The sequence below is a fragment of the Schistocerca piceifrons genome, chromosome 1 (genome assembly GCF_021461385.2).
Source record: "Schistocerca piceifrons isolate TAMUIC-IGC-003096 chromosome 1, iqSchPice1.1, whole genome shotgun sequence".
Lineage (NCBI taxonomy): Eukaryota > Metazoa > Arthropoda > Insecta > Orthoptera > Acrididae > Schistocerca > Schistocerca piceifrons.
The window spans coordinates 706795259-706807874 of NC_060138.1; the positions used below are offsets into that span (position 1 = coordinate 706795259).

At 39.1% G+C, this 12616-nt stretch overlaps 1 protein-coding gene across 1 annotated transcript in view; it reads left to right on the forward strand.

The window, feature by feature from the left end:
• LOC124710724 (carnitine O-palmitoyltransferase 1, liver isoform-like) overlaps window positions 1-12616 on the forward strand; it is a 210599-nt gene that overhangs the window by 118909 nt on the left and 79074 nt on the right. Inside the window, exons 5-6 of the mRNA XM_047240949.1 lie at window positions 4925-5046; window positions 9912-10113. Of these exons, the coding sequence (XP_047096905.1) occupies window positions 4925-5046; window positions 9912-10113 (324 nt within the window). The remainder of the gene's footprint in view (window positions 1-4924; window positions 5047-9911; window positions 10114-12616) is intronic.

A 12616-nucleotide genomic window follows, 5' to 3' on the forward strand; every position in this document is an offset into this window, starting at 1 on the left:
TACATCTGATTGTACATGACACTGTGACTGAAACAGAGTCTGAATAATTGGGCACATTATACTGTGGTTTGCTCATTTATGCTTCATATATGGACAACAATACAGTTGGAAAGATAAAATCTTATTTTCTGCCCTAGAGGAGAGGATGTTGGCACCTTTTTGATTTCTTCAGGGTGCTCTACAGGACAACATGCAGTCATAGATTTGCAAATTCAACCTCTCAGGTGACTTAGTTACACAATAATGAGAGCCAAAATGGGGACAGAAGGACAGCCCTGGTTCAGTCCTAAAATTTTAAGAGTAAATTTGTTGGCCAATGTGAGTGAAATTGTAGGGGTTTCTCATAAGCCCTTAGTCAAATGTTGAACCTTGGATTACACTTTACACAAATGGCCCAACCATGTAGCTTTCAAAATGCATTTGTGCATCTTAACTTAATCCAGTCATTGTTAAAAATAGGAAATATGAAAATTATGCAGCACACCTTTTACCATGGACAGATGTAAAGTTTTGTAAGTGACCAAATTGTTGTACACACATCAACAAAAGTCTTGCATCACCCCTTTATTTCAAAATTCATGGTGCAGGAAACAAAAATTGGATCTGAGGCATGCATAAATATTCATTTGCAATGTGCTCAGATCATTAAAAAATAAAAAAAATTAAACACATGTCTGTTTTCTATGGGTTTTTCACAGTCTTTCTGAGTAATAACAATACACAGTGGAACATCCCATTGCTTAGATGCAGGCTTGAATTCACATGGGCTACCATCGATGAGGTCAAGCCAGCCCTTGTCCAAATTGTCCCACTCTTCAATGGCGATTCTGTATAAGTCACATGAAATACATGATCATTGTTGGCATCCAAACTCCAACTTGTTTCAATTGATTCCACACATATGCAGTTTGGTTCATGTATATGGAATGTACAGACCATTCCATTCTGATGATCCCAGCATGCTGATGGAATGTGTGCATGAGAACAGCGTCATGAGCAAATGAGTTATCACCCATCAAAATGTAATTGTCACCAAAATGTTGATTGCTTGTGGAATCTTGTCCCTGTACCATGGAGCAATGAGATTACACTCAACAACCACGAGGGGTGTATGGTCGCCCCATGTAGTGCCATCCTAGGACATCATTCCACCGCCAAGTTGTTACATATGTGGGATACAGTGCTGGAGGTGCCACTGTTACCAGATTGCCTACAGACTTGTTGTTTGTGATTATCAGGGTACAAACAAATGTGAGTTTCATTCATAAATAACACTTGATGCCAATCCTGAGCCATCCATTCCGCATGATTTCTTGCCCATCTGGAACGGAGTCCATGGTGTTGCTGTGCATAATATGGAGCTCAATATGGCTATCAGGAATGGAGATTCATGTCATGCACTTATCTCATAACAGTCTGATGCTATACATAACAGTCTGTAGCTCTTCAAAGACAAAATTCAGTCCTGGGGCACACAGTCCACAGTTACTTTGACTCAAAAGTCATATACATCAATCAGCATGTGCAGCTGTTGAAAGTGGATGGCCTGTGTATTGTAAGTCCTCAACACTACCTTTCAATTGGAACCAATTCAATATCCACAGCACATCACTTTGATTATGGAGCATGCATTGAGTAACTTACCAGGTTGACCACTCGTCTCTGCATAACGTGTTGACACAGACTCAATCATTGCTTGCAACTGTCCTTTGTGGCATGATGGATGTTGACTCTACTGTGGCATACTGGTGCTTTACTTTCAACTGAAATTCTGAAATCCATTAGAATATGGTGGTCTACCTGTGGTGGCACTCATGGTAACTGTGTGTATGAAGTACTTCAGGGGTAACCTTCTGATTGGTACACGAACAATCACAACAGCAACACACCGGCATGACATATCAGGGTGATGCAAAACTTTTCTTTATGTGTGCAGATATTGAAGCTAATAGGTGTTTTTTTTAAAGGTTATAACCTCTGTCTTTGAATTTCCATACTATTAATCAAATGAAATTTTGTTGGTTATTTTTATTGATGTATAGGATTTACCTGTCATATAGGTTTTTTTTCTATTTCAGACTTTTAAGTTTCAGTGCAATTTTAAATTAGTGGTGTATGAATAAAAATATCTTTCTGTATACAGGATCTTCTCTAAATATCATGGAATTCTCACACTCACTGTCATGTAGATTTATTTTCTAGTGATGTCCAGAGACAAAAGTAATAAGCATTCTCAAATGAATGGTCACCTTCACACTCTCAATATAAGGCTCAAAAATGTATAATATACTTTCTTGTTTTTATGGTGCTGAGTGCAGATACAAAGGTTTTTATTGTGTTATTAGCAGTGGTGGATATGTATGGGAGGTGCGGGGAGTGCGCGCCACCCGCATTGCCACCCGTGCTGCCCCTGCCAGCCAGCCCACATGCTATTCGTTCATTTCTTTTGTCAGTTGACTCAACTGAATTGAGTTATCGAGTAGTTGTACTTTCCTATGTAGCATGCGCATCCACGTTATTGTATTTTACATGCTTCTGTCTGGCACATAGATAGCTAACTCACACCTACAAGAAAAATTGTGGCCATTCTAGTTATCTCAGTATGTTATTCTGTCTGGCATTTGACCAAGAAAAGTTGTGAACATTCTACTGTTTTCTTGCGCAGAGAACCTTCGATATGTAGCATTATAAATATGGACTATTTGCCGAATAGGAAGCTAGTTTACATTCAGAAGCAGAAATATTAAGACTGAAAAATGAATAAGTAAAAAGTCCTAGTTGTGATAAATGCAAGTGTGAAGATTAGTCAAGAGTGAGAGTGATCAGTTGATTGTGAAGTATTAATAATAGAATTCATCATTTAAGGAAGAGAACCACAACTGTAATTTTTTTAGATCATAAGATAGCATTGTCTTGTGTATGTGTATAATCAGTTTAAACAAAACTTTCTTAAACTTTGCATATGACTTGATTATTTTTTATTACAGTAAAAGTGAATGTAGCTCAAAATATCTTTAGTGCCCCTCTTTGAGGTTTATCTGTATCTGCTACTGGTTATTAGAAGACATAAAATAAGTTATTTATAATATTTGTGGATTCAAAATGATATTAAAATGTGTGTTATTAGACACTCAAAAGTTCTCTTATGATCTAAGCTATCTGAATGCATTCATTTCACAGTTAGTAAAGCGCTTTAGTCTGATGAATTATTATTCTTGTTATTTTTCATGTATGATTTTTATCAAAGAGAAATCCTTAGAGTCTATAAGTGTAAGGAATTGATAATCTTTTATTTGTGTCCAGCTATGTCTAGGTTTCACTTTCCCAAGTGTCCTAGGTTTCCCTTTCCAAAGTGTCATCCATACCTCCTCATTTATAACAGTAGTGCCCAATTGAGAACAGATTTTGCCCTTCCAAAATACATTTTTGCCCTTCCAAAATACACTCCTGGAAATGGAAAAAAGAACACATTGACACCGGTGTGTCAGACCCACCATACTTGCTCCGGACACTGCGAGAGGGCTGTACAAGCAATGATCACACGCACGGCACAGCGGACACACCAGGAACCGCGGTGTTGGCCGTCGAATGGCGCTAGCTGCGCAGCATTTGTGCACCGCCGCCGTCAGTGTCAGCCAGTTTGCCATGGCATACGGAGCTCCATCGCAGTCTTTAACACTGGTAGCATGCCGCGACAGCATGGACGTGAACTGTATGTGCAGTTGATGGACTTAGAGCGAGGGCGTATAGTAGGCATGCGGGAGGCCGGGTGGACGTACCGCCGAATTGCTCAACACGTGGGGCGTGAGGTCTCCACAGTACATCGATGTTGTCGCCAGTGGTCGGCGGAAGGTGCACGTGCCCGTCGACCTGGGACCGGACCGCAGCAACACACGGATGCACGCCAAGACCGTAGGATCCTACGCAGTGCCGTAGGGGACCGCACGGCCACTTCCCAGCAAATTAGGGACACTGTTGCTCCTGGGGTATCGGCGAGGACCATTCGCAACCGTCTCCATGAAGCTGGGCTATGGTCCCGCACACACCCCAACATTGTGCAGCCCGCCTCCAGTGGTGTCGCGACAGGCGTGAATGGAGGGACGAATGGAGACGTGTCGTCTTCAGCGATGAGAGTCGCTTCTGCCTTGGTGCCAATGATGGTCGTATGCGTGTTTGGCACCGTGCAGGTGAGCGCCACAATCAGGACTGCATACAACCGAGGCACACAGGGCCAACACCCGGCATCATGGTGTGGGGAGCGATCTCCTACACTGGCCGTATACCACTGGTGATCGTCGAGGGGACACTGAATAGTGCACGGTACATCCAAACCGTCATCGAACCCATCGTTCTACCATTCCTAGACCGGCAAGGGAACTTGCTGTTCCAACAGGACAATGCACGTCCGCATGTATCCTGTGCCACCCAACATGCTCTAGAAGGTGTAAGTCAACTACCCTGGCCAGCAAGATCTCCGGATCTGTCCCCCATTGAGCATGTTTGGGACTGGATGAAGCGTTGTCTCATGCGGTCTGCACGTCCAGCACGAACGCTGGTCCAACTGAGGCGTCAGGTGGAAATGGCATGGCAAGCCGTTCCACAGGACTACATCCAGCGTCTCTACGATCGTCTCCATGGGAGAACAGCAGCCTGCATTGCTGCGAAAGGTGGATATACACTGTACTAGTGCCGACATTGTGCATGCTCTGTTGCCTGTGTCTATGTGCCTGTGGTTCTGTCAGTGTGATCATGTGATGTATCTGACCCCAGGAATGTGTCAATAAAGTTTCCCCTTCCTGGGACAATGAATTCACGGTGTTCTTATTTCAATTTCCAGGAGTGTACATTTGTGCATGTGTTTTCTTTATTACTCTATAATTCATGTATATTTAATATACTAATAGCTTTTTGTGTGTTGTTGCAGTATCTCCAGAGTGTTCGGCCAATTTATGACAATGAACACTTTGATAAAGTACAAAATCTTGCAACAGAATTTAAGAATGGCATTGGGAGGAAGTTCCAAAGATATCTAGTATTTAAATCATGGTGAGAATGGATCTTTTTGACTTACCTTTTTAAATATTTTAGCAAGCAATTAGAAGTGTTAAGTACTGATAACAACATTTGGTAATTTGTTCACACCAATTTTTGATTACATAGATGACTATTACACTCATCAAAGACTCTTCAGAAGTTTCAACATGTATTGAGGGCACAAGTATGTGAACAAATGCCCTTACTCCTGAAATAGAATTTTGGTCACTTACTTCATTAAACTCCATGTGTAAAGTTTCAGTTGTCTACATACAAATAAAATTAAAGTTGAAGCAACCCGATAACCTATTAAAAATCTTATTTCAGCTTGTATCATTTTCTTGATTTCTAGACAGAAGTATTAATATCTTGTACTTTTACTCACTGCTGTCATTCAAGGCAATCTTCTGCAACACTGTAGTCAGTGAAAATGAAAGAACTGTGTATACATGAGCACAAGACAAGATTAAAATAAATAAATATCTCCTTCTGATCTGTGTACCTTTGCCTATTGTACAAAGTAGAATTCTTTGTCTGGTATCATCTTCATTAACCACAAATTAAACATTATTTTAAGAGTTTATCTTATTATTCATTGGTCCTATAAAATATCAAAATATAAGATTTTCAAACATTTGTGTGCATAATAGGAAATAGTATTCTTGTTAAACAAGCCTGTATTGTTACTACAGTTCATAATAGTAATAATAATAATAATAAAATTAATAATACTAATAATTATTATTCGAAGGATTGAAGGTAACAGTTCACCATACAACAGAATCACTGGTCACTGGATTGGCACATAAACAAGACTGCAGACATTTGATAAGTGTTCAGTTCATGGCCATCAGAGTTAACTGACACACACACATAGACACACTCACACACACACACACACACACACACACACACACACACACACACACACACACACACCACATGCACACTGTCCCAGCAGGCCACATTGTACTGCCACTGTAGCTACCAGTCGCAGTGAGTAGCTACCCAGGTTTTTCCATTCTTGAGTTCATAATAATAATTATCCTTCAACAGCTACCAGTGTAGACACATCATTTTTAAGTGTATGGTAAATGAATCAATAGCTACTGAATAGTGGAAGAACAACAGCCTTTTTCAAGGCAGCAACTTTTCTGCTAAGAATGCAAGATGCTTATTTCCACCCCTTTTAAATGTAAATAGAAGGTGGTTAGTGACTTAATCATATGTTAATCTAGCTATAACTAAATGCAAACTAATCTGCATATAAATTAAGGTATGGGCTTATAGGGAGCAGGGAGTGAAAGCATCAACTTTATGAAACTAAAAAGAAACTTTACTGCCAATTAGAAACAAAATAATAACCAAATAAAGGCAGTCTTATCTGAAAGTGCATATCCATGAAATCAAAATTTATTGCTGAATAATGTTCAGTATTATGTCATTCCACTCTGTGCATTGTAATATACTTGGGTTCTTCTTGATACGATGTTGACAAAGTGGTTGAGATGTCAGTGCTCATTTTGTCACATTCTTGGATGGTGGAGCTCCTTAGCTCATCCATTGTGTGAGGGGAGGCCATGTGTTGTGATGCTACAAGTTTCATGGTCCCAAGCAAGATGAACCAGGTTCATATCAGAGGGTACATCAGGTCGTCCCAGTTAGTTGATCTTTATGTCCCGTATGTAGATGTTCATGGAGCAGACGCATGCGATTCAAGTGTTATTGTCCTGAAAGACAAACACATTGCTGAAATGTTGACTGGAAGACTGAAAAGTAGATTGGAATATTCTGTTCCAATATTCCACAGGCATCAAAGTACACTTGATATCAATAAGAGGCATCTGATATCCATTGCATACCTTCTTTGCACACCATGGTGCTTGGGAGGTTTGTACCGTTGTTCATAATAGACACCTGGAGGTCATATTGCTCATGTGGAAATGGTTGCCTACTGCCTGAATCAACACAATACTTCTAGTTGCCTTCAAAATGGTAGTGCAGAGTTCTACTGAATTCCCTTTATGATATGTATGAGCCACATTTTGTAGGTAGCAGTCATAAGCCAATGATGTCGGCCACACTTGAACACCATGAGGCAGATCTTGAATGTTTTGAGGCTCATAATATCAGTTAAATTTTTGGATGAAATTGCTGTGGTGAGTGCCAATTCAGTGAGCAGCTTCCTACGCTGAAAACCCCTCACAGTACAAGCATGGTGTAATAACACTGTGAGCATGGTGTAGTAACACTGTGAATTAGAAAACACTACTGCACTCCACATAGGGGTGATGAGTGTGCAGATTTATATAGGAAGGTAGGCTACAGGTAACAGGTTGAAGTTGTTGATTTCTAAGGGCAGAGTTTCTCTTCGGTGGAGCACAGTATCCAGCCACAATAAAGTGGCATGGAGGAGGGAGATAAACTCTTGGGAAGGATCTACAGATCTGAAGAGGGACAGAAGATTGTGATGCTGGATTTGTGGAATGGGGTAACTGTGGCAGGGCTTGAACTTGACTCACAGCCTGCAGAGCCCTTTGGCCATATAATCCCTGCAGTTCATACATAACCACAGTGGTAGAACCTTTGTCAGCAGATAGTATTGTAAGTTGGTAACATTCTTCGGGTGTTTGGTTGCAGTTCTTTTTGCAGTTATAAGGTTGTTTTCCATATTGAGGGATTTGAGGAACAATGGGAAGACAAAGTTGGAGGTCAGAAAATTCTCAGAAGTTATAAGGGATGATTTAGGAGGAGTGGTTATGGAACATGGCTAGTTGGAGGAGAAAATTGAATCATGGTTCAGTATTGATTTTGGGTCGAGTCTGATTGCTAGGGTTGATGGTGAAGAAATGTTTCCACTGTAGGGAGTGGGAGATGGAGAGAAGGTCTTGAACAAGCACAACATGATTGAGTTTGGAAATGGAGCAGAAAGTGAAGTCTTTGAAAAACTGATGCTTTTGTAGGACCGAGGATTTTCTAGGACAGGTTTTTTAAAGTGTTTGATGTAACATTTAACCATTGGATTGGTGGGGGGGGGGGGTCATAGGTATGCATAATAATAATAATAATAATAATAATAATAATAATAATACTATGCATAACTTGTCTGGAAAAAGGAAGAATTTTTTAATGGAATTTTGATGTTTGATACATAATTAAGTATTGTTTATAGCAAGAATAAAATAATGTATAAGCTTTCACTACTCTCTATTCTGGATTTTTGTAAGCGGGAGTATTCATGCTTTTTTTAATTTTTTCAGACAACTGTAAAAGATCACTAATACATGTATTAGTTAACAAATTGACTTCTGGTCTGAAAATCAGGCATTCTTATGTTGCAGCTTATGCTTATTATACATTTCTTTGTTAAAGGTTCATTGTAGTCACACTTATTTGATTTTGTCACTTTCTCAGAGAACAGATCTGGTTTGGGAGGTCGTACTTCCTTTGCTGCTAACTTTTCCTGGTAATTTTCTTTTCTGTTAGTACTTACTACAGGTCCAACTGAGTTCGTGTTGACACTGCACAGGAAAGTCAATTCCTGCACAGTAAACAACCAACTCCAAACACAAACTGCCATTTGCAGAAATTATTAAATTCAAGTGGTACTGTCTACCAACAAGGTCACTTGACTAGAACACAAATGAGGCACTGAAAACCATAAGGGCCAAAAACACATCATCTTCAACCCCCCAAATTTAAATGAATATCAGAGAATTCAGTGAGACAGCTTTTTGTGAATGTTCAGACGTACATACAATGTAGGTCTACAGCACAGGTAAACCTGATACACCACAAGGTCAACAGATGTCAGAAGCATGAGTAAATGCAACCAACAGTCTCACAAGCAACAATAATGTTCTTTATGGCCTTCAATGCCTTGAATGGATTACTGTATGATAAAATCCAAAACTTAATATACCATATCTCATTCAGCAGCCCACAAAATAGGTTTTTCTATGAGTATAACTATAACATATACTGATGTCTGATGTAATTTTACTCTACAGTGAGTCGATTGACATATCTGTGGAGTGTGCTACTGTCTAGCAGAATTTGTGCCAAGCAAATGTGGAAAAGTCTGCTGCATTATGCTTCCACCTAGTGGCATTGACATAAACTTGTAGTTGAGTGGTAAGAGCTAGAATTGGCATGTCGATAGACGGAGCACTGCACACAAGCTACATTGTCCAGCTCACCATCAGAGACACAGTGCACTGTATTGAACTTTTACTTTTACTTCCAATACACAGGTGTCTGTCTACAGTTATTTACGGTGATCAAAACTATTGAGAAAGAGAACCTATGCAAGTTATGAAGGTGGTGCAAAACTTCATTTGAGTAGTTTATTTATCAGAGCACAGTGCAAGAGCAACTTATGATAGCTGCATCTCTGTTGTAATATTTATCTTGACTGTTTTCACATTCTTATTGGTCCTGCTTCATGATAAGGTTCATGAGGAACAATATGTAGATGAGTCGAACAGTGTAATTTTTGTTGTTGAACTAATATAATTTTTATGTATAAATTGTTTTACATACCACACAAATTCTTTTTTGTCATTGTAGAAGGCATCATAGCTCTACAGTGCTGTCTGCAGAACGCATTTTGTTGTTGTACTTTTAAAGATGATAGTTACACCACAACAATCCAAAGCAGACAGAAATTTCATATCATTCCCATATTCTGTACAGTCTCATTCACAAAATCTTAAAATTTATGTGACATGGAACATATTTATCTTCCTCAAGTATAAATCTACTGTTAACTAGCATCATTATGGGTATGCTGCAGGTCATTTGTTGTCTGTTTGATAATGAGTAATGTGCTCCTGTTTTGTCTAATTGTTTTATTGAGCAATAAATTTTTTTTTCAGGACATCTGACAATTATGTCACTGACTGGTGGCAAGAGTTTATTTATCTCCGTGGACGATCACCCCTGGTTGTGAATTCAAATTATTATTGCATAGACACAATTTTGTTGAATCATACCAATCTACAGTCAGCACGTGCAGCAACAGCAATTCACAATTTCCTTCAGTTTAGAAAACAGATTGATGATGAAACACTGCAACCGGTCAGTAAAATATAAAGTAACAGCAAATGTAATTGATGATGTTCTGTTGTTATTGCATCAGTTCCTTATTTGTTACTAAAAAAATTCATTTAAATGAAGGATTTAATACCTTTTGGAACAAAAATGTTTCTCTACATCTATTGAAAACAAATGGAAAGTAATGTTTGTGCCAACTTGTGTTGTTGGGTAGTGACAAATCTTGTAAAATTTTAGCTTGATAAATGTCATGCATTTCTGAAACTGGAATTTCTCTATAATCCAAAATATCCACAGTAAGAATTTATTTTGGATTTACTGGAAGACTGTTTAGCACAACACAGTCCCCATGATATAAACTGGATATTCTATTTCGACATAATATTGTGGCATCCCTATACAGAGCAAATATTATGTGTAGTCAGAGCTATGCAAAAAGATGGCTGGTGAATTTCTTTTCTGACGTTATGATATCTGGTTCAATCCCACAAAAATATGAACCAATTAATGGCAATACCCAAGCCTGGTAAGGCTTCAGACCAGCCAGAGAATGACCTCCCAGTTACACTACTGAGCACTATTTATAAGTTCTTGAAACAATTCTATACAGTCGGATTAGTTTGGGGATCTTTCAGAAACTTCCTGTTGAGCAATCAGGATGCTGACAAGGATGGAGCTGTGCTGATCTAGTCTTAATGAAAAAAACATTTGTTGAAGCAGGATAGCATTGAAGCAGAAAACATCAGTTGCTTTCATTGGCCTAAGTGCAGCATATGTCATGGTTTGGAGGCATGGACTGCTTTATATTTATTACAAATTTTTCCATGCAGATGGACAAAAAATCTAATTTACAACATGTTAACTGGATGGATATTTACTGTAACTACAGAAAAAGGCACTAGCTGTCCAAAAGTATTGAATAATGGCTTTCCATAGGGATCCATCCTTGCTCTTCTCTTCTTTAATTTAGATACATCTTATACTTCTCCAACACAGTTCAAAACGTTTGGCTATGTAGACAACTGCGTGATAGCTACCCATCTACCCAACACAAAACCTTCAAAACATCTGAAGAAATCCTAACTTCTGATCTAGACATCTTATGTCAGTATCTTAATAAATGCAGGTTAGAAGCAAATTAAAATAAACAGAAGTTTCATGTTCTCATATGTCCAGCAGATTGGCATGCAGAGCTCTTGGTCTATTTTGATAGAGACAGAAATTCATCATAACATACATCCAAAATATCTTGGGGTCACATTAGATGGGACACCTTCTGTAAGGAGCACCTGACATGAACATCCGTTTAGCTCAAAAGCAGAAACAACATTCCATAAACTCTATGGTAGTAGTTGGGGATCATCAGCAGATACTCATTGAGTATCAACACTGATTAGTATACTCAACAGCAGACTGATGTGCACCTCCCCAGCTTAATAGTCCATATATAAAATATATATATGCACAACTTAATAAAGCCAGAGGGTCAATATGATATATTTCCATGTACTGGTTGCCTGTCTTGAGCCACATTCAATCTCCTGATATCAAATGGAAGAGCACATGGAAATGTGAATACAGGAAGACTGCTGATAATTCTGACCTTCCAATATCCAATGATGTATTCCCTGCAGAGTGAAAAAGAATAAGGTCAAGACATCCTACTCTTATCAAAGTCAGGGATCTTACAGAAATTGAATTCAGTGCCATCAGTGAATGGAAACAAGGTTGGCAACAAAACCGTCCTCCACAATGTATGAAACTGCCCTGCATCCAGAAGAAACCCCCTAGATTTGACCAGCCTCAGGCAATTTGAACTGCGCTAAACCATATCGGAAAGGGCCATGGAAGATGTATAGACATTCTTCACAAGTGGGGAAATCTTCATCACCATTTTGTGACTGTGGCATGGAACAACAAGTAGTTGCTCATGTTGTATCAACATTTCTGCACATGCCTACAAGGATCTTTTTGATTTCATGACAGTAATGCGCAGTGGAATATTTATTTATTTTATTTAGCGTATGGCGCTACACACATGGTTTACACTTATTACATTATGAAATTATATCATAAAATACACTATAGAATACATAAGTGAAGGATACATATTCAGATAAAATATAATACATAAACACAATAAAAATTAACATCACAGCAGAAATTTTGCGCTACACAAGTCTTCAAATTCTGACGTCCAAATTGGCAATCCGTTCGAGGCAGGGCGGTGTGGCATTGAAGAAGTCAGCCCGACTACCCTGGTAGGCTTTTAATTCACAGTCATGGGCGATGTGCTGTATTGTTTGATTAGGTGCCCCACAGTCACAGCTAGGGCTGGGAAGCTTTCCCCACTTGTGTAGATTGTGTGCACATAGTCCATGTCCTGTTCGGATTCTGTTTAGGCTTTTCCATAGCTGCCGTGGAAGTTCAAAGCCCTTAGGTTTCTCTGATGGACTGATATAGTTCATGGTTGTCAGGGGAGGCACTATCACTCCAGCTCTCATGCCATTTAGTATCCATGCTGAAG